Source organism: Panthera pardus, unplaced genomic scaffold (genome assembly GCF_024362965.1).
Source record: "Panthera pardus isolate Hobbes unplaced genomic scaffold, ASM2436296v1 HiC_scaffold_24, whole genome shotgun sequence".
NCBI classification, from domain to species: Eukaryota; Metazoa; Chordata; class Mammalia; order Carnivora; family Felidae; genus Panthera; species Panthera pardus.
In genome coordinates, this window is record NW_026526810.1 from 135,928,513 (window position 1) to 135,951,113 (window position 22,601).

General features: G+C 53.9%; 1 protein-coding gene across 15 annotated transcripts in view; it reads right to left on the bottom strand.

The window, feature by feature from the left end:
- Window positions 1-22,601, bottom strand: part of MOK (MOK protein kinase) — a 69,444-nt gene that overhangs the window by 5,478 nt on the left and 41,365 nt on the right. For 9 of the 15 annotated variants that reach the window (XR_008417359.1, XR_002083716.2, XR_002083715.2 and 6 more), the window contains 9 exons: window positions 16,068-16,146; window positions 15,893-15,941; window positions 9,093-9,271; window positions 7,482-7,583; window positions 6,322-6,495; window positions 5,679-5,793; window positions 4,053-4,253; window positions 3,630-3,968; window positions 3,205-3,372 (listed from right to left, as the gene is read on the bottom strand). Coding sequence is in view for 2 of the 15 variants with exons in the window: in XM_019462300.2 (XP_019317845.2) it covers window positions 3,888-3,968; window positions 4,053-4,253; window positions 5,679-5,793; window positions 6,322-6,495; window positions 7,482-7,583; window positions 9,093-9,271; window positions 15,893-15,941; window positions 16,068-16,146 (980 nt within the window). In the remaining 13 variants the exon portion in view is untranslated. Of the gene's footprint in view, window positions 1-3,204; window positions 3,373-3,563; window positions 3,969-4,052; window positions 4,254-5,678; window positions 5,794-6,321; window positions 6,496-7,481; window positions 7,584-9,092; window positions 9,272-9,484; window positions 9,603-15,892; window positions 15,942-16,067; window positions 16,201-22,601 lie in introns of those variants that run through there. The other 6 variants (XR_008417367.1, XR_008417365.1, XR_008417364.1 and 3 more) reach the window with 5 other exon arrangements.

The window sequence follows — 22,601 nt, forward strand, 5'->3', positions numbered from 1 at the left end:
CACCACGTTCCCGGAAGCCGTCTCCGCTGGCGGTGCCCCGGCCAGGACGGGCCGCTCGAGCGAGCGCGGCTCGGCTGCAGGGTTCCGCGGCCCCGTCTTCAGGCTTCGGGCTCACCGTCACGGCCGTCGTGGGTGCCTGCACGTGTGCGGACGGGCTCCGGCGAATCGTTCTTTCCTTCCGGCTCGAAGGCCCGGCTGTTGTCATCGGAAGCCCGCGAGCGCTCGTCCGTCCGTCGGCCTCTGGGGAGCGTGGAGGGCTCCGTTCGCCGCGGGGACCGAGGGCCCCGGGGACCGTGCGGAATTCGTGTTTGGCGGAAACCGGCTCGGGAACGGCCCTGCGCGGAGGTCGCGCCACGAACACTCGTCGACCCCACAGGCGAGAGAACCGCGGTGAAGTGTAGCGGCCAGGCAGGAGAACATTCTCAGCTTTAAAAAGCCGTACGCAGCTGCACCCCGAAGGCATTTTTATTTGGTGTGGCCGTAAACCCGGAGCGTGTGACCCGCATCTAAGCGAGCACATTAGTCTGGGGCGCTGCCCACACGACTTCGGGAGAAAAACGAGCGTACGCCCTTCGAGACGTGCACTCTGTTTTCTTCGTTTCTGCGAGCACGGCGACAGGACCGATGCTTCACCCCAGGCCGTGGCTGCTTCTCAGAGGAGAGGCCCGGTACAGCTGCCCACGGAGCCTCTGGGTCCCAGGGACGTGCACTTTGGGGAAGGTGAATACCAGGGAGCACGGACACCCTGTTGTTTTGAGACACTCGATTTATGTATCATGTACATTCGGTACGACCTGCGCATTAAACAGCACGTCCCGGAGAGTTGGCGTCTGCCCTCTTGGTCAAAGCACTGGTTTCCAGGCGCTGTCGGTGACGCACAGAACCCCAGCCCCGCAGGTCCAGAGACGCACAAGGAGGCCCACGGACTGCCGCAGGGTCACCAAGGGCCGTCTTGGAAAATGAAGTCCAGAGTTCCTCTTGTGACCCCCCCCCCCCCCCCCCGGGGTCCTCTCCTCTTCCTGTGAAAGGACAGGTGGAGGCCTGGCTGGGCCCAGGACAACTGTTAGAATTCGGGCACGGTCAGAGGGCCTGGCCGTGCTCCCCGGCTTTCACCGGCCCCACGGGTCACGGCCCTCCAAGTGGGCAGGCCTCGCTCGGTCCACCGTCTGTGGTCACCCTTCGGTCGGGCTCTGGAGTCGACGGCCAGCCGTGTCCCAACGTCGGCTCCCGGCCCCGTGGTCCAAGCTGGCTTCCAAAACCGGACTGCCTCGTGACTGCCACACGCTGGCACCGCCACCACGGACGTGCAGCCTGCGGCGGGCCCTGGGCACGTGGCACCCGGGCCAGACTCCGGCCCGTCAGGCTCTCACACGCCAGGGAAGGAGGCGGGCCGGGCGTAGGCCTGGCCGGCCTGATACGCTTCGTATTTGCTTTCACTTCTTGCCTCGAGCTTTCCAATGCTTCTGGAGCTGGTGAGCACACTCTCCGAGTGTGGGGACCGGTCTCAGGGAAGCTGAGGGGAGGAAGGCGTTCCAGGGAGACTCTAGCTCAGCCCTCGGCCCTGCAGCGAGCTTGCGGGCCGGCCACGTGGCCCGGCCGGAGGAAACGGCGCACACCCAGGGGTGTCCCCAGCAGCGGGGGGCAGCAGAGCCCAGGTCGCTTCGGTGGCATCGCCTCTGCTTTTCCTCCTCCACAAGCAGGACCGTGCCGCTCAGGGCCGTCAGAATCGGAACCCTTGGACCGGCACGGCTGGCCGCACCTCGGCTGTGTGTGCCCGCGCCCCAGGGGTCCCCTCTCGGGCTGGGAGCGGGTGAGCCAGGTGGACGGGGTGCTGGAGCAGGACTTCCGCCCCATTTCCCTCCTGGGGCCCCGCGGCGACAACTCCTGTGCCCGGGAGCCCTTTAATAGCGTTGCCTGCAAAGGCTCAGGCGGCCTCCCTCAGCGCCTGCCCGGTCGCGAGTGAGCGGAGGCGGACGCGGCCTCCCATGCCCACCGCTGGGCCGAGAGCGGGCCGCTGCGTGCGGGCACCCAGGGGGTGCGGGACGCCCCAGCGCGGCCGGCAGCACCTTCCCGCGCTCCGAATGTGCGGGACGGTGGAGTCGCTCTGGCGCAGGGCTGGGCCAGCCGTGGCCATCCTGGGGCCCGGTGTGGCTGCTTCACGGCGCTTTTATTCCAGAGACCAACGTTGAGCCAAAAGAGCTTCATTTGGTGGACAGGTCACACCCCACAGGGGCCTGGCCTGAGAGGCCCTCCGTGGGGAGGGGCAGGTCTGCTTTCTCAGAAAGTCACGCGGGAGAACGTTAAAGATTTTCCCCTCAAATCTTACACCCTTAAAGGGGGTAAGAGTTTTCCTTAACTCTGCCGCGGAGCCAGTCCCCGAGGACAGGAGCCCGTCCCTGCCGGGCCGCTGGCCCTTGGGGGCCTGGTTCCCCGGCGCCTCCCCGCCTGGGCTCACCCACAGCGGGGCCCTCTGCGATCCCGTCTCCCCGGCCTCCCTGCCTCCGCTCCCTCGGGCCTCGGAACTCCCGGATCCTCCCGCAGAGGCAGACCGGTGCCCTGCCCGCCCGCACAGCAGGGCATCGGACAGCGAGGCGGGGTGTCAAATGGGGTCAGAGGAAGCTCTTTTCAACCCCTCGCCATGTGCACCCAGCTCTCAACATCCCCCAAGTCTTGTTTCTACTCTTGACTCTGCGCTTCCTGGGCGCCTCTGCCCCCCCTCGGCCCGCACCCCCCCTGCCTCGCACACCCGCCCCTCCCGCGGCTGCCGCGTCCACCTGCGGACTGTCCTGCGAGGCCGGGCCCTGCTCCACCGCCTGTGACTCGGGTCCAGAGGTGGCGGCCACCGGAGAGGACGGGACCAAGAGATCTGACCGCGTGGTGACTAGACTCCCAGCCCCCCGAGTGACAGGGCTGGTCACCGTGCCCAGCAGGGGGCGGCAGGGCCTCCGCGCCGAGTCGTCAAGGCCGGCTGGCCCTGCGCTAGCCTGGGCTGAGCCGGTGACGCGGCTCCAGGGTCCCCACTCCACCTCCCTGACGATGACCAGCCTGTCACAGACTTGTCTCAAAAGAGGGAACAAGAAGACTGAAACTAACCTGGGAAATTTGCTCTTTTTCTTTTTCTTTTTTTTTTTTTAACGTCGTAAGTCTGTGGGGACGAAGAAAGAAGGCATCGTTCCCACACGGGGAGCGGCGCGCTCTACTCACGGGAGGAAGCTGTGAAGCCTGCGCCGACGAGCCTCCTGCTGGGCGGCCTCCCTGCCTCGGCACCCAGGCCAGGCCTGCGTTTACTCCTTACGGGCTTTTCAAGCGCGACAAAATTAAGCCGTACCGGGCTTCCCAACAAAATAAATTCCCCGAATATGCTCACAAAACCTAAAGCAGAGAGACAGCTGGTCAGGACGCGTGTTAAAGTCAGGAAGCGTTCAAATGTCGTAACGATACTTGTTCTTTAATAAAGCTCCGACAGCACAGTCTGTGACGCCGTAACGCGCCCGGCGCCATCGGCGACGTCCTGGAGGCGCCGCGCCCACAGCCACGGCGACACCGAGCCTAAATACACAACATAAATTCGGATCTCTCTTCGCAATCAGATAAAAAATTACAAAATATTCTCTACCCCCAGTTCTTACGTTACGAGAATGAAACAAAAGCCCCGAATGAGCTGGTCTGACGAACGTATCCGGCAGGAACACAGCACGGCCGCTCTCGGGGTGCAGATCCCGGGCTCCGGCTGGCCAGCGGGGCAACGCTCTCGGGGCGCCAGGCTCCGCGAGGGGGACGGGGCTCTCCCCGGAGCCCTCCACCCAAGGCTCGGAGGCGATCGCGGCGGCCCGGCCGCACCTGGTTCCGCGCAGTGCTGCCCCCGGCAGGCGACCGGCGCGTGCTGCTCAGTAGCGGCCGCCTCTCCTCCCTATCGAGGGCAGACGACACTGTTTCAGGTTAGGCTTCGCGTCCTTCTGCAGGTCTGCCTGTCGGAGGAAAGGGCAGACGCTAAGCGGAGGCCGGGACGGGCCCGGGGCGGCGAGCGGCGGGACGCTAGCGAGACGGGCTACCTTCTGGTCTGTGCCGACAAACTTCGGGGGCCTCGGCACCGGGACTTTGCTGTTCGCTCCGGGTCCGAACACGGAGTGCAGCGCGGGGCTGGGGTACGAGGCCAGTTCGGTCACCCCCGAAAGCTTCAGTTTGGGCAGTTGCATCAGGCAGGCGGGTCCCTGTCTCGTGGGAGGGTCCTCCTCTGGCTTTAGGGACGGTTTCTTGAAACAAAACACAGGCCCGTTGAACGTGCAATGGTGCCCCCCTTATGGAAATCGGGAAATACAACAGGGGCTCTTTTGCACGACTTTCGCCTAATCTAACTTGACCCAGAGGTTTGACCGCGTGGTGACTAGACTCCCAGCCCCCCAAGTGACAGGGCTGGTCACCGTGCCCAGCAGGGGGCGGCAGGGCCTCCGCGCCGAGTCGTCAAGGCCGGCTGGCCCTGCGCTAGCCTTGGCTGAGCCGGTGACGCGGCTCCAGGGTCCCCACTCCAACTCCCTGACGATGACCAAATCTGCCCACGGCCTTGCTTTCACGTGGCTCACGTGCTAAGAATATTTTTACATTTTTAAAAAGCTGAAAACAACTTCACAGCACGTCACAACTATAGGAAATTCCCGTCTCAGTGGAGATTGTCCTATTGGAACACAGCCCCACCGTTCATTTACGGATCATCCACGGCACCAGAGAAAAGAGGGCGGTTGTGACAGGGCCTTACGGCCCACAAAGCTGGGAAGGCTTATTACTGCACGGCCCCTGTAGACACGCGCAGCCCTCGGGAGTGCCAGCAGGAGTGACGCGGTCGGACAGGTGTCTGGCCAGGAGGGAAGGGCAGAGCAGGGACAGCAGCTCGGAGGTGAAATGAGGGAGGCTCAGGTGGGGGGTGGGGAGCTGCCGAGAGGGGGCTGCCTCCCCCACTTAAAGGGAAGGCGTGGGGAGAAAAGCAGGTCTGGGGGGAAAGACCGGGAGACCGGGTCTGAACAGCTCGGCCTGTGCACCACGGGGGAGCATCAGGCAGCAGCCTAGAATTCCAGAAAGCCTCCTGGCGGCAGCCACACCCATGGCCTCAGCTCCTGGCACGTACCGACGCTCAGTAAATGCCGGGGTGAGTGACGGAGGGCACAGTCCTCACGAAGTGCGGGGCCAGCCCAGAACGTGGGACCAGGGAGCTGAGAGCTGGGGCCGCGTGGGGCACCCGAGGATGACAAGACTGCAAGAGGAAGGTGCCGTTTCTAAAGCAATCGATCCGGGCCCAGACCGGTGCTCACCCGGGCCTGCTGCACCCGCGTGGACGTCTGGGGCCGTGTGGCGGCTGGGGCCGGTCATCGCCAGCTGGGTCACCTGGGTCAGTGTGGCCTGTGCCCTGTGCTAGTCAGGGGGCACAGGCAGATGATAGCGGCAGAGTGCATGGGCAGAGAACCTGGCACCCACGTGTGGGACAGTCCCACCTCGCCAGGCCTGTGCACGCGGGGTGCCGCACCCACCGTCTCCCCTCGGCCGGCGGGACGGAAAGGGCAGGCACGACCGGAGCCCGGCTCCCTGCACCTGCCGAGGGCGGTGTCTTCCGCGGGGACGCAGGCCACCTGACGGCATCGGGTCCCGGCTACCGAGACCATTTCCAGCTCCCCGACTTCACTTAGTACCTGTTTCCTGCCCTCCTTTGAAATCTGCCAGCCGTTAAGGAGTAGTTCCGGAGCCACGGGGCGCTCTGAGAAGACTGACCTCCTGTGGCTGGCCAGAGCCCGCTTCTCCACTGCCCTGTGGGGAAGGAAGAGAGGGGAGTGGCCCCTGAGAACGTGCGCAGCACGACCTTTCTGCCTCGTCACCGCCTCTTCCGCGTCAACCGTTCCGGGAGCCTTTTCCGTCCTGTGTCGGCCTGCCGGTCTCTGGGCTGGGAGAGGAGAGGGCCCCGTGCACCGTGGGCCCTGCCCCCCGGGAGGTCTGGGCCAGACGTCACCTGCACTCGCACCGCTCACACCGGCTGGAGCACAGGGAGGAGCAGAATTAGACGCCCTCGGGCAGGTACTCCGGTGCCAGCACCCCCAAGCCTTACGGCGAGATCCCCCCGTCGACACCGACGTGCACCGGGCCCCTCCCGGAGCCTGGGCACCAGCCACAGAACCGCCCCCCCAGACCCTGCAGTGGAGTCGCTGAGGCCGTTCCAGAAAAGAACGAGGTGTATGTTCCCGGGGCCCCCGAGTTCAGGACAGAGCTGTTCCCGGACCCAGCTGCCCCACCACGTGCCCCCCAGGTCTCCACACCACACGGAGGCCCACGGAAGCCCACCTCTGGTCCCGGAAGTAGGGGTGCTGCAGGGCCTGATGGGCAGTGATTCTCTCGTCGGGGTCGTAGGCCACCATTGCGTGCAGGAGGGAGAGGCATTTCGGGGACAAATTGGCTGTCAGTAGAGGTATTCCTGATCCCTTTTTAAAAGGAAAATCAAAACTCATAGCTCTCGACCTGTATTGAAAGCCCAATGACAATAAACGATCACGCCATTATGTAGAGCACCCGGCCAGCCGTCGTCATGATCCTACAGGGACCCGCACGGAGAAGGGGGCGGGACCGAACCGTTGCCCAAACCCAGAGGAAGTGCAACAGCCCAGGGGCCCCTCACACGAGCTGTGGAGGCGACGATGATGTGTCACCGGAGGCTTATGGACTCTGGCTGAGGTTTGCGCAGGGGGAAGCCGCATGGGCCCCAGCGGGGTGCAAGGGAACTCTCTGTACCTCCCGCTAAGTTCTGCGGCGAACCTAAAACCGCTCTAGAAAAGTGAAGTCTACCTTTTTAACAACAGGGCAGGGGTTGTGAAATCTGTTACGCTATCAGTGTGAGAAAACGACTTTCCCCCCAAAAGACTCAGAGCACGTGCCCACCTGAGAAAAATGAGGTAAAGTTTATAAGCAGAAAAAGGAAGAATTCAAACTGGTTGTCACCTCCTCGCCTTCCAAGGGCCCAGGAGCTGCCCACCCCCTCAGCCCACGGGGCTCCCCCTCGGAGGCCCCCGGCTCCCCGGATTCAGTAACCAGTGCCGGTGTGGGCGTCGGTGTGGCCGGCAGCTCTGGGTGACGGTCACAGAGCGCTCACTGTGCACCGCCTGCACGTGGCATCCCTCTCCACCCAGAGGCCCCTGGGTCCTGGGTCAATATTCGGAGGACGGGACCCGATGGCCAGGGCCTTGGCAAGGCCAGGAGCATCTCCCGCGGCACCTAGGAGGGCACCCTGGCGGGACCCCCGGGGTGGGGGGAGACCGCTCCGAGCGGCTCGGTGCTCACACCAGCCCGACCTGGAGCCCCTTCAGTGGCCGCGGGGACCCAGGCGGACGGAGGAGCACGAGGGCAGCGGAGGTGCGGCCCGGTCCGCCCCCCCCCCCAACACTGGCTCCCCCCAGCAGCCCCCGCAGGTGGCAGGTCCACTTGGGGCCCCGGGGCGCACACGCACTTACTGTTTGAACTTGGTGAGAGTCTTCTCCGCAGGTGTGCCGATGACGTCGTGGATTTTTGAGATCTGGTCCAGCTCGTTGGCTCCGGGGAAGAGGGGCTGAAGGCTGGGGGAGGGGGAGGCAGGGCGGAGCTGCGGTCAGGACGGGCCGGGGCCACCTCATCCCAGCGACCCGCTTTGTGGGGCGGCCAGCTCCCACAGAAACCCGGGGACACGAAAGCCGCATGGCACCCCGTGCATGGGACTGCTCCGGCCTGTTTCTCCTTTACAGCGAGCGGGTGACACTCTTAAGACGCGGCCACGTTCCTCTCCGTACCCCTGGGATCCCTGCAGCGAAACAGGAATGTTCACACCGGGACACCTAAACTCGAGTCTCGCGTACCAGGAGCTTTTTCGACAAAAATTCATGGTGGGTCAGGTCCGGTTTTGTTGACAGATGAAGTCCAAGAAACGTTTTGGTTTTCAGCGATTTTATGGATTTGGGAATCGCGGATGAAAGAATTTAGGCTTCTATAAGTGAGTTCAGTTCGCAGGACAGGCCACGGCGGAGGGTTTACTAGTGCGGCTTGGGCACCGGGGCCACTTCTGCGCGGGCAGGTGGCTCTGAGATGCGGCGGGGGGCAGAACGACGGTCTCCCCACGGGCTGCCCCTCGCTCGGCGGATGAGCAGCCGTCACGTTCTCGACACTGAAGTCCCTCCACATCCTTTCGGATTAATTCAAGGGATCTCAGCACAGCGGAAAGGACCGTCAGTACTTTCAGCATCAGTGAAATCGCCACTCAGCTTTCCAAAAATAACAAGCCGATTATCAACAGGTACGTCCTGAAGGACGCTTGTGTCTGTATTCACGAAGTGGTTAGCTGAGCAGGCGGCAACCGATGACTCGGGTCCCCGCCTACGATGCACGTCACCCGACCTTAAACGCACCGGCTCGTCCTTCCGATCCGCTCAGAGCACGTGGGCACCACCCTGCCCCTCCCTGGGCCTCCTCTACCCCACACCCTCCTCACCTCTGGGGGAGACCAGCCCCTTCCCTTCTCCCGGGCCGCTGCTCCATCCAGCGGCGAAGCCCCGAGGCTGGGGGAGAGGAGGCCGGGGAGGCCGGGGAGGATGGTGAGGACGGGGCTTTCTGGAATCCAGCCGTGCCGCCAAGTGGCCCACCCTCACGCCTGCGGCCAGAGCATCCTACTCGGTGGACTGTCTCACTCAGGGAAGGCGCCGGGAGCAGGGCCGCTGCCCACACGGCAGGCCCTGCCAGCTGGCAGGAAGCGCCCTCCACTCTGCTTCTGAACGTCAGTCATTGCACCGATGAGGCCGAGTCAGGAGGCCGACCGACCTCAGGGAAGAGCTGACTGACGGTAGTTTGTACTTTGAGAAGCAGACGAGGAGAGTATTTGGCGCAAAGTAAAAGGAAAGCCTGCGACGTTTTCCGTCAAGTTAGCACCAGTCACGTGAGCGGGATGACTGCAAAATCTGTTTGGTAAAGGAAGGCACCGGCATGACGCCAGTGGGCTGGCCGGGCCTCGCCAGGCAACCTGTTCGAGAAGGTTCACTCGGGGGGGCGGGGGGGCACCGGGCGGGAGTCCTCAGACGCGAGGCGGGCCTCGGGCCTACCTGGTGATCTCGTAGAACACACAGCCTGCGCTCCACAGATCCATCTTGTAGGTGTAGAAGCCGTCGGTGAGGAGGCACTCCGGGGCGCGGTACCAGCGCGTGGAGATGTACTCGGTATACGGCTGCTTGGAGTAGACGCTCCGGCAGGACCCAAAGTCCCCTAGTTTCAGGACGTCCTGCTGCAAGGGGAGAAGGGCAGGGACAAGTGACGTCTCAAGCCGCTGCTGTACCACAGACCATTTCAAATGTTTATGCACTAACAGGAAAATTACCAGCACTGCCACTAGCTTGTGAAAAGAAATTACTTTATAAGAAATTACTTTATAAGAGTGCCTCTGACAGATAAGAGAGCGGGGTCTCTGCTCAGTGGGACACGTTTACAGACATCCTACCTGTGTCTGACGACTATTTCCGGACGTCTACGGGTTTGGGGAAACGTTAAGTCACCGCGTGAGTCTACAAATGAATTAAACACCGTATCGTGTCACCCGATCATGACTCTAGCTGCCAAGTTAGCCCTGCTGGCAGCTTTGTTTTCCCTGTTGGGGGAGGGGGAGGGGAGGAGGGTCGGGGCCAGTTCTCTGGAGTGAAGAGCTCTTGGGAGCAGGTCAGACAGACTGGGTAGACCCCTTTCGGGATACCTCTTCCATTCCGTTTACCCCTCACACATTCAGGTGATAAACTAGAGGCTGGTAATGCACTTGGAGCCTCTGGTACCTACAAACCTCCGGCAAACATTAAATGCGGGCACGTTTCCTACCCAGGTTACCACGAAACCTCATTCCGGCGGCCTTTCAACTGATCCCATTTCCCAGTGGATCATGTTGGACTTCCAACAAAAATCGCAAGGCATGTTAAGAGGCAAGAGAAAACAGTCAGAAGAGAGAAAGCAAGCCTCAGAACCAGTTTCAGAGAGAGCACAGATTTAAGGATTTTAGAATTACCAGTCAGGGAATTTAAAATCACTATGAGTAATCTGTTAAAGGCTCTAGTGGAAAAAGCAGACAACATGCAAGCTCAGCTGGGAAATGCAAGCAGAGAGATGGAAACTCTAGGAAAGAATCAAAAGGAAGTACTAGAAATAAAAAACACTGTTAACAATTAAAAAGTGACTTATAAGCTCAATAGACTAGACGGCCAAGGAAAGAAACAGTGAGCCAGAAGATATGCCAACAGAAACTTTCCAAACTGAAATGCAAAGAGAGAAAACGATGGCAAAACCAGAAAAGAACAGCCAAGAACCACGGGACCGTTTCAAAAGTGCCTGGAACCGTGGCACTGGTACCACAGCATGGACGGACTCCAAAATGGCGATGCTGAGGGGAAAATCCAGGTCAGAAAAGAGCACATACTATACAATTCCACTTAGTTTGCACTTTCTAGAATGTTCTCTAATTTATTATGACAAAAAGTCTTTGCCTGGGGACAAAGGACAGGAGGGATGACCAAGGGGCATGAGGAAACTTTTAGGGGCAAGAGATCTGTTTGCTAGCTTGACTGTGATGATGGCTTCACGGGTGCACACGTCTGCCCAGACTTACCAGGCCGCACACTTTAAATACGTGTGGTCGAAGTGGCTATGGACTGAGACAGACCTGAGCGTGAATCCTGCCTCTTCTTTTACATGCACGGTGTTTGGAGTGATAACCTCAATGCAGTTTATTTTTTTCTTTTTAATTTACATCCAAATTAGTTAGCATACAGTGCAACAAGGATTTCAGGAGTAGATTCCTTAGTGCCCCTTACCCGTTTAGCCCATCCCCCCTCCCACAACCCCTCTAGCAACCCTCTGTTTGTTCTCCATATTTAGGAGTCTCTTATGCTTTGTCCCCCTCCCTGTTTTTATATTGTTTTTGCTTCCCTTCCCTTACGTTCATCTGTTCTGTGTCTTAAAGTCCTCACATGAGTGAGGTCATATGATACTTGTCTTTCTCTGACTGGCTAATTTCGCTTAGCATAATACCCTCCAGTTCCATCCACATAGCTGCAAATGGCCAGATTTCATTCTTTTTGATTGCCAAGTAATACTCCATCGTGTATGCGTGTGTGTGTGTGTGTGTGTGTGTGTGTGTGTGTGTGTGTGTATACACACACACACACACACACACCTACCACATCTTCTTTATCTATTGATGGACATTTGGGCTCTTTCCGTACTTTGACTATTGTCGATAGGGCTGCTATAAACATGGGGGTGCATGTGCCCCTTTGAAACAGCACACCTGTATCCCTTGGATAAATACCTAGTAGTGCAATTGCTGAGTCATAGGGTAGTTCTATTTTTAATTTTTTGAGGAACCTCAGTACTGTTTTCCAGAGTGGCTGCACCAGTTTGCATTCCCACCAGCGGTGCAAAAGAGATCCTCTTTCTCCGCATCCTCGCCAACATCTGTTGCTGCCTGAGCTGTTCACGTTAGCCATCCTGACAGGTGTGAGGTGGTATCTCCTTGTGATTTGGATTGGTATTTCCCTGATGATGAGTGATGTTGAGCACTGTTTCTCGTGCCGGTTGGCCATCTGGATGTCTTCTTTGGAGAAGTGTCTATTCATGTCTTCTGCCCATTTCTTCACTGGATTGTTTTTTGGGTGTTGAGTTTGATAAGTTCTTTATAGATTTTGGATACTAACCCTTTATCTGATGTGTCATTTGCAAATATCTTCTCCCATTCCGTCAGTTGCCTTTTAGTTTTGCTGTTTCCTTCGCAGTGCAGAAGCTTTTTATTTTGATGAGGTCCCAATAGTTCATTTTTGCTTCTGTCTCCCTTTCCCCTGGAGACGTGTTGAGTAAGAAGTTGCTGCGGCCGAGGTCAAAGAGGTTTTTGCCTGCTTTCTCCTCGAGGATTTTGATGGCTTCCTGTCTTACATTTAGGTCATTCATCCATTTTGAGTTTATTTTTGTGTCTGGTATAAGAAAGCGGTCCAGGTTCATTCTTCTGCATGTCGCTGTCCAGTTTTCCCAACACCATTTGCTAAGGAGACTGTCTTTATTCCATTGGATATTCTTTCCTGCTTTGTCAAAGATTAGTTGGCCGTATGTTTGTGGGTCCATTTCTGGGTTCTCTCCTCTGTTCCATTGATCTGAGTGTCTGTTTTTGTGCCAGTACCATACTGTCTTGGTGATTACAGCTTTATAATACGGCTTGAAGTCCGGGATTGTGATGCCTCCTGCTTTGGTTTCCTTTTTCAAGATTGCTTTGGCTATTCGGGGTCTTTTCTGGTTCCATACAAATTTTAGGATTGTTTGTTCTAGTTCTGTGAAGAATGCTGGTGTTATTTTGATAGGTATTGCACTGAATATGTAGACTGCACAGACTGCTTTGGGTAGTATTGACATTTTAACAATATTTATTCTTCGTATCCAGGAGCATGGAATATTTTTCGATTTTATTGTGTCTTCTTCAATTTCTTTTATAAGCTTTCTATAGTTTTCAGTGTATAGATTTTTCACCGCTTTGGTTAGGTTTATTCCTAGGTATTTTATGGTTTTTGGTGCAATTGTAAATGGGACTGATTCCTTGATTTCTCTTTCTGTTGCTTCATTGTTGGTGTATAGGAATGCAACCAATTTCTGTGCATTGATTTTATATCCTGCAACTTTGCTGAATTCATCAATCAATTCTAGCAGTTTTTTGGTGGAATCTTTTGGGTTTTCCATATAGAGTATCATGTCATCTGCGAAGAGTGAAAGTTTGACCTTTTCCTGGCCTATCTGGATGCCTTTTATTTCTTTGTGTTGTCTGACTGCTGAGGCTAAGATTTCCAATACTATGTTGAAAACAGCAGCGAGAGTGGACATCCCGGTCTTACTCCTGACCTTAGGGGGGAAGTTCTCAGTTTCTCCCCATTGAGGATGATATTAGCATTGGGTCTCTCATTTATGGCTTTTACAATGTTGAGGTATGATCTTTCTATCCTTACTTTCTTGAGGGTTTTCATCAAGAAAGGATGCTGTATTTTGTCAAATGCTTTCTCTGCATCTATTGAGAGGATCATGTGGTTCTTGTCCTTTCTTTTATTGATGTGATGAATTACATTAATTGTTTTGTGGATACTGAACCAGCCCTGCATCCAAGGTATAAATCCCACTTGGTCGCGGTGAATATTTTTTTTAATGTATTGTTGGATCCGGTTGGCTAATACCTTGTTGAGGATTTTTGCATCCATGTACATCATGGAAATTGGTCTATAGTTCTCCTTTTTAGTGGGATCTTTGTCTGGTTTTGCAATCAAGGTAATGCTGGCTTCATAGAAAGAGTTTGGAAGTTTTCCTTCCATTTCTATTTTTTGGAACGGCTTCAAGAGAATAGGTGGTAACTCTTCCTTACATGTTTGGTAGAATTCCCCTGGGAAGCCATCTGGCCCTGGACTCTTGTTTTTTGGGAGATTTTTGATTACTAATTCAATTTCCTTACTGGTAATGGGTCTGTTCAAATTTTCTATTTCTTCCTGTTTCAGTTTTGGCAGTGTATGTTTCTAGGAATTTGTCCATTTCTTCCAGATTGCCCATTTTATTAGCATATGATTGCTCATAATATTCTTTTATTATTGTTTTTATTTCTGCTGTGCTGGTTGTGATCTCTCCTCTTTCATTCTTGATTTTATTTATTTGGGTCCTATCCTTTTTCTTTTTGATCAAACTGGCTAGGGGGTTATCAATTTTGTTAATTCTTTCAAAGAACCAGCTTCTGGTTTCATTGATCTTTTCTACTGTTTTTTTTTGTTTGTTTTGTTTTGTTTTGTTTTGTTTTTTGGTTTCGATAGCATTGATTTCTGCTCCAATCTTTATTATTTCCTGTCTTCTGCTGGTTTTGGCTTTTATTTGCTGTTTTTTTTTTTTTTTTTTCCCATCTCCTTAAGGTGTAAGGTTAGGTTGTGTATCTGAGATCTTTCTTCCTTCTTTAGGAAGGCCTGGATTGCTATATACTTTCCTCTTATGACCCACCTTTGCTGCATCCCAGAGGTTTTGGGCTGTGGTGTTATCATCTTCATTGACTTCCATATACTTTTTAACTTCCTCTTTAACTTCTTGGTTAGCCCATTCATTCTTTAGTCTCCAAGTATTTGTTACCTTTCCAAATTTTTTCTTGTGGTTGATTTTGAGTTTCATAGCGTCGTGGTCTGAAAATATGCACAGTATGATCTCGATCTTTTTGTACTTGTTGAGGGTTGATCTGTGTCCCAGTATGTGGTCTATTCTGGAGAACGTTCCATGTGCACTGGAGAAGAATGTAGAGTCCGCTGCTTTAGGATGAAATGTTCTGAATATATCTGTTAAGTCCATCTGGTCCAGTGTGTCATTCAAAGCCATTGTTTCCTTGTTGATTTTTTGATTAGATGATCTGTCCATTGCTGTGAGTGGGGTGTTGAAGTCTCCCACTATTATGGTATTACTATCGATGAGTTTCTGTTTGTGATTAATTAATTGATTTATATATTTGGGTGCTCTCACATTTGGCGCATAAATGTTTACAACTGTTAGGTCTTCTTGGTGGATAGACCCCTTATGATATAATGCCCTTCTGCATCTCTTGATACAGTCTTTATTTTAAAGTCTAGATTGTCTGATATAAGTATGGCTACTCTGGCTTTCTTTTGTCAACCATTAGCATGGTAGATGGTTCTCCATCCCCTTATTTTCAATCTGAAGGGGTCTTTAGGTCTAAAGTGGGTCTCTTGTAAACAGCATATAGATGGATCTTGTATTCTTATCCATTGTTACCCTATGTCTTTTGATTGGGGCATTGAGTCCACTAACGTTTGCAGTGAGTACTGAAAGATATGAATTTATTGCCATTATGTTGCTTGTATAGTTGGGAATTTCTGGTGGTGTTCTCTGGTCCTTTCTAGTCTTTGTTGCTTTTGGTATGTATGTATGTATGTATGTATGTATGTATGTATGTATGTATGTGTCTTTTCTCCCCTCAGAGAGTCCCCCTTAAAGTTTTTGCAGGGCTGGTTTAGTGGTCATGAACTCCTTTAATTTTTGTTTGTCTGGGAAACTTTTAATCTTTTTTTTTAAATTTTTTTTAATGTTTATTTATTTCTGAGACAGAGACAGAGCATGAGCAGGGGAAGGGCAGAGAGAGAGGGAGACACAGAATCTGAAACAGGCTCCAGGCTCTGAGCTGTCTGCACAGAGCCCGACGTGGGGCTCGAACTCACGGACCGCGAGATCATGACCTGAACTGAAGTCGGACGCTTAACTGACTGAGCCACCCAGGTGCCCCTCTCCTATTTTGAATGACAGCCTTGCTGAATAAAGAATTCTTGGCTGCATATTTTTCCAATTCAGTACACTGAATATATCCTGCCACTCCTTTCTGGCCTGCCAAGTTTCTGTGGATAGGTCTGCTGTGAACCTGATCTGTCTTTCCGTGTAGGTTAAAGACGTTTTTCCCTCGCTGCTTTCATGATTCTTTCCTTGCCTGAGTATTTTGTGAATTTGACTATGATATGCCTGGTTGATGGTCTTATTTTTTTAAGTAATCTCTACGCCCAACGTGGGGCTCAAATTCACGACTCTGAGATCAAGAGTCCCATGTTCTACCGACTGAGCCAGCCGGGGCCCCTGGAGGTTTATTTTTGCATATAGTAAGAGTGCCTAAGATGTCTTCCTTCCAGATGTATGGTTACATTGATGGCACTTATTAAACAAACCATTTTTTCCAAACTGGGAGGAAAACAAAACAAAACAAAACATAACATGGTGCCCAGGTATCTGGGGCTGAAAGCCTATCTAGTAAAAAGGTTTCACATTCTACGTTTATTCTGAGATCAGTTTTTCATATAGAAGTTCTTACCTTTATTAATATATTTTCTGGTTTTACATCTCTGTGAAATATTCCATTTCTGCATGCAATATAAAAGGAAGGATAGAATTAGTTGCACCTCATTCAAATTCTTTTACATGGTGCTTTTAAATGCATGTTGATACATTTCCTTAATCTGAGAGCTGCCAAGTCCCCAAGAACGTACCTGTGCATGTGATCAAGGGATTTACATAACTGGTACATATAGCACGTAATTCTCTTCTCCGGTAATGGGTGTCTTCTCCCTGTGCGGCCAAGGAAGTAGCCAGAGACGGTTACCAACGGTATATACCTCACTTCTTGAAGACAAAAATAGAATCCCACCATTTGATTCAATGATGTATGAAAATCCAACAAATAACCTGAAGTAATTTCCAGAAGTACGGAGCGTACATATGAAACGCACCGCTCAAAATTCTACTCGCGGGCATGATTTCACGGGAAACCCCGCATGCGCACATTCTGGTTACCGCAAGAACAGAACCAAGCAATAAGCAGCACAGTAGTTTGGTCTGATACCCCTGGGGCCGAGCCTCCCGGGTGGGCCTTCCAGGACACGCTCTCCCCCATGCCGACTGTGAGGTGTCAGGGGTCGCTTGAAACTCCAGTGTTTTCCTCGGCTTCCGGTCTGAACGGAGATTTCCATTTTACAGGGGGAAAGACCTCAGTTCAACAGAAGCGCGTTTTTAATCCAAGACCCACGACTGCTTTGAATTTCATAGCGCACTCTTCTCTGACAAAGAGCAGCCATCATCTGGCATCTCCTGGCACAGCTCCGCTGCCCCAGCCCGCTCGGCCGTCCACGCACCTGCTCACCAGGCCTGCGGTGTGGCCCCAGCCCGCTCAGGCCGTCCACGCACCTGCTCACCAGGCCTGCGGTGTGGCCCCAGCCCGCTCAGGCCGTCCACGCACCTGCTCACCAGGCCTGCGGTGTGGCCCCAGCCCGCTCAGGCCGTCCACGCACCTGCTCACCAGGCCTGCGGTGTGGCCCCAGCCCGCTCAGGCCGTCCACGCACCTGCTCACCAGGCCTGCGGTGTGGCCCCAGCCCGCTCAGGCCGTCCACGCACCTGCTCACCAGGCCTGCCGGCAGGTTTTATGTTCTACAACTCTTAATACCACACGCACGCCAGCATCAGTTATCCTTGGTCCAGAGGATGTCACGTTTTACTTGATTTCAATTTCAAAAGTGTATGTTTTAACTTTTTTTTTTTAATATTTATTTTGGGGGGGGGGGGAGAGAGAGAGAGAGAGAGAGAGAGAGAGAGAGAGAGAGAGAATCCCAAGCAGGCACAGAGCCTGATGCAGGGCTCGAACTCAACCCTGAGATCATGACCTGAGCCAAAATAAGGAGTCAGACTCTTAAGACCAAGCCATCCAGGCGCCCCTCGTTAAGTTTTAAATCTGAAACACGACTGTTCTGGCCTAACAATCCAGAAAACCGCTTTCCCTCGTGAGCACACATCCCATTTGACATTTTTGGTCTTAAGTTTGCCATTTCTAATGTCAAATAAATTTATTCTTTTTCTCTCATAACTAGACAAAACCGTTTATGCTAATAGAAAGTGATTTAAATTACAAAATGTCTAAGTACAATTCTTTCATATAATATTGTAATCTTTTTATTCTGTTTCACATAATTTATCACCCACTTTCTAGAGTTTAAAAGAATTAAACTAAGACTTAGTCGTCTTTCCGTAGCTTGAGTAATTCTGTAACTTTATATTAAATTCTTAGCTGTATGAAGATGAAAAGAAAGCAACATTTCCGCTCTTCATCACATGTGCTACTGGATGAAGCTTCCTGAAATTTAGTTCTCGTCCTGGGTGGGGGGGGGGGGGGGTGGTGGCTCTCACAGCCCACTGAATTAGCTCGGCACTCAGGACCCCCTACCCTCCCAACCAGGGGCCCCCAGGCTTCAGGAGGATCTGAATCCCCCAGGGGCCTGTGAAGACACAGAATGCCCCCCACCCCACCCCTAGGTTCAGCAGGTGGGTGGTGGGGCCCCCAAAAGCTGCCTTCTGAACAAGCTCCCAGGTGCAGCTGCCAGGCCTGGGTCCTCACTTCGGGAAGCACACTCCACCACACCCCTCCTGCTTACCGAACGCCCCAGCCAGCCAAATTCACCTGCAGATGCTTGTGTCCCTGCCTCCAAACTCTCCTGCTACACACCTGCGCTCATGCGGTTCTGTTCCCGGGAGCTCCCTTCCAGCCCCCCCCACACGCCCAGATCTTCCAGCATAAGCTTGTCAGGCCAGTTATCCGAACTCGCCCTCAGCCAAGTGGAATCTTTTAGGGGAAGTCTAACCCACCGCATCTTCATAATCACCTAGGGATGCTTTAAAATGGCGACTCCCAGCTCCAAACCCAGACCTAATGAATCTCAAAACCAGAGACATGGGCCAGGAATCTGCATTTCTCGGCTGCCCTCAGCCCCCAGCAGAAGAGCCCTCTTTTGGGGCTCACCCTCCCTTTCCTCGTTGTACCCCTGCCACCACCGTTCATAGCCCTGCCCCCCACCCCGCCGTGAGAATCCCCGCCTACCTAAGGGGCCTCCTGAGTGAACCGTGGGAGTGGGATGGTGCTCGGACCCGTCGGAGTCCACACCCTTGACCAGGAGCAGGCTGACTATCCATTCTCTAGAACGGTTTTTCAAAGACAAGGTCCTAAACCTTCCAGGCCCGAGACTGTATTGGGTTCCTAACAGATTCTTGTTTTCAAACATCTTGAAACAAACGGAGGTGGCACAATGAATAAACCACTCAAAGTTCCTGTGGGAGCCTTACTGACCACCAACACACCGCGCCGTCCCGAGTTCATTTTTGCCAGCTATTTTTTTTTTTAATCCAAATATCCTCATTAAGAAGATTCTAAAGGGGGCGCCGGGATGGCTCAGTCGGTTAAGCAGCTGATTTTGGCTCAGGTCATGATCTCACAGTTCGTGAGTTCGAGCCCCACTAATAGCACAGAGCCCATTTCAGATTCTCTCTCTCTCAAAATAAACTCTAAAAAAAGATTCTAAAGAGTGTCATATACTATATCAATACTGTAGGAAATGTTTCTGTGAGCACAATAATAAACTCTGGCATTCGCTGCCGGTACGAATGGAAGGAACACGGCCACCAGGGTAGTCCGCATCGTAACAGAATATGCGGCACACACCCCGTCCCACAAGAGACTCCATCCGCCGGCCTGTGCCTGGCTATCCCGGCCAGGCTTGGAGGCACATAGCGGGGTCCAGCAGGGCCCGGGCAAATGCAGCAGGTAGCAGGTGGGATGTCGGTCTCGGCAGAGCCCAAACCATCCCTGGCAAAACGCAAGGATGAGCCCCCTAGTTCTGCCCGGCTCATCTTAAGCCAGTGCTGGAACTTCTGTGGAATCCCACCTCCTCACCTCTACAAGGGAGGCAAGCACCTGGGGTGGGAGGGTCAGATGCACGCACACTACGCGGTGCTAACACGATCGTGACGACGCAGATGACGGCGATCCGTGTTTACTGAAGACTGTGCAGTGGCCCCTGCCCTAAACGCGGCACATTATCTTACCCGCTCCTCACAACAATCCCAAGAGACACTAGGTTTATTCCCATTTCACAGACAAGGACCGAGGCTCACGGGCCTGACCTGGACCCACCATCGTTAAATACACAGGACAGGGGACACCTGTGCTGTGTCAGCACAGCCACAACTGGAGCCACGCTTCCCAGAAGCAAGAGCATCACAACTAACAGGATGGCGACATGGGCTTGGGAGAAACTTCAGGAGACAAAAATGCGGTATCACTCACACCCTGTCTGAAGGGCATGGAGACCGAGAGCTTAAGGAAAACAAAGGCGTCGATCACGGTGTCAGAATGTTTCAAGGAAGTGTTAGGAATGCCAAAACAGATCTACTCACTTCAACTTTCCTTTTTATATACGCGGGAAAGTCTAAATAGATCCCAAGAGCTCTTTTAGTAAGCACAGAACTAAAACTGCTCTGAGTAGATAAGAAAGCTACGTGTCACGGTTGGCAGGCAACGTTTCCTCTAAAAATTCTGCGTCTTACAATCAGTGGGTCAGATCGATGAAGTATAAAAATACAACTGAATTGATCTGACACTGTAATGTCAGGCAAAGTAGTTCTTAATAAGAATCGTAATAAGGCACACCGCCCAAGCTGTTCGTGGAACTGTGATGCTATGTTTGCAGTCAAATCGAACCTGTCTTGCTCTTTCCCACTTGGTTCATTCCCCAATGTCACGGATTTATTTCAAGGTCCCTGCCCCACCCACAGCCTCTAAAAGGTATAACCCTGGGGCGCGTGGGTGGCTCAGTCGGTTGAGCGTCCAACTTTGGCTCAGGTCGTGATCTCACAGCTCGTGAGCTTGAGCCCCGCGTCGGGCTCTGTGCTGACAGCTCGGATGGAGCTTGCTTCGGATTCTGTGCCTCCCTCTCTCTTTTCCCTTCCCCTGCTCGTGCTCTGTGTGTCTCTCTCTCTCTCTCAAAAATAAATAAATGTTAAGAAAAAAATTAAAAAATAAAAGGCATAACCCTAAGGGGACAAGGCCAGCTCACCGGACCTGGAACAGCCAGCACTCCGGGAGGTGGCCAACGACTCAGCTTTCTGGGCCTGGCCCGTCTGCCGCCAGTGGAGGGTCTCAGGGTCTGAGTGGCCAAGTCTGCCAAGAGGAGAGGGACACGCAGAGGAGGAGCGGCAGAGGACCACGTGGCTCCGAGACGGTCAGTGGTGGCCTTGGCAGCCGGACCTTTCCTGGCCCCACCTCCCAAGAGGCCTGACTGAGCTTCCTGCAGGAAATTTGAGGTTTTACAATAAACCGTCTCTTCTGTGAACGAGCCACACACGAGCTGCACGGCACGTGCTCCTGGCAATAACAACAGCCTACGACACTCAGTGCCTATGAACGTCACCCAGGTGGACGACACACCGAGCCACACCGGGAGCAGGGCCGGGCACTGAGAGGACACCCGTGACGGAGCCGGCAAGGGCCCCACCGCCAGAGAGCAAATGCCCCGGCGGACAGTCGGACAAGCACCAGGGGAGCAGACACATGTCAGGCGTCACGTGGGAGATCAAGGAGACAGGAGGGAGCTGCGACAGAGGGGGCAAGGCGAGGTGAAGGAGCAGCCACCCACGGCTCCAGGCGGGCACCGGAGGGCGGGGGCACAGTTAAGTAGCCACTCACAAAAGCACGGTCATTTAACTTCAAACAGTTTAAAAAAGAAGAAGGAGAAGAACAAGAACAAGAACAGAATCAGATACAATATGCATTAAAATACTAGATGCCCCTAGGGGCGCCTGGCTGGCTCCGGCAGAAAAGCATGCCACTCTTGATCTTGGGGCTGTGAGTTCGAGCCCCACGTGGGCGCAGAGATGACCTAAATAAATAAAAACTTAAAACAATAACAAAATAATAGATGCCTCCATAACCAGGTTATAGTCTTATCCAGTCTTTCCTTATAAACTCCAAGACAGCCCTCCCCTGCTGCAGGTGGCCGATGTCCAGCGCCATAAGCACAGTGCGCCCGAATAAACCGGCCAGGACGGCAGGATCGCCGGCGGTGTGGCTGGTGCCCCGGGACGCCAGCTACGCCCTCCCTGCGTGGACAGCTCCGTGACAGTTCTTCCCAAGGGAGCAGCGGGCACAATACCTTTACCATCTCTTTGCCCGTCTCCCCACCACAACGCAGACCCGTCCCAACCGCCACCTCGCGGGCCAGGCACGCTTGTGGCTGGGACTTCCAGATGTGACTGGCTTCTGCGTCCGTCGGACCAGACCGCTCGAGAAAGAGGACTCAGGCCCGAGTTCCAGGGACAGACGAGAGGAGGGAGAGCATCCGCTCTGAGTGCGGATCTTGGCGGAGGGCGCCTCCTGCCCGGGCAAAGGTGGCCTGGTTCTAGAGCCCGGAGCAGCAGCAGCGGCTCCTTCGTTTGGGGCATCCTGTCTGTGGCAGAGGCAGCAGCACCCGGGGCAGCCCAATCCTGCAGAGTCGTTTTTTGGGAGCTCCTCCCTGGAGGCCACGCCCCGAGCGTTTCTTCAGTCGTCCCGGCGACTCTGCGGAGCCATCCGTGTCACTTGGGTCCCCTGGGGTTACACTGGCGAGAACAGAGGCTGCTGTCTGCAATGGGAAGGGACGACCGGTACATCCTCCGGTGGCCCGTTCATTCTTTAAACAGCATCCAGAAAAGTGCTTCTAAAAAGCACAGTCTGTGAACTGATACCAGTCCGGGGGCTGTTTGTCTCTGGTTTAGGAGGAGACGGCAAAAACTAAGAGTGACCGGAAACTTGTACGGCAATTCAACGCCGCTGTGACATCCAAGCACGTGACTGTTTTTCCGGTAATTAATTTTTATGTATTTTACAAAAGTCCGGTCCACAACACATTGGGAAAAAGCAAACGAACAAACAACCGGTCTTCGACTATAGTTTTAGAAACACTGGTCTAAACCCCAATCAAAAGATGCTTCTTCCCTGCTTTAAAACCCGTCAATGTGGGACGCCGAGGTGGCTCGGTCGATTGAGTGTCCGGCCCTTGATTTTGGCTCAAGTCATGATCTCGCAGTTCGTGGGATTGAGCCCCATGTCAGCTCTGCGCTGATAGCATGGAGACTGCTTGGGATTCTCTCTCCCCCTCTCTCTGCCCCTCTCGTGCTTGCTTGCTCTCTCTCTAAATTAAATAAACACTTAAAACCCACTAAAGCT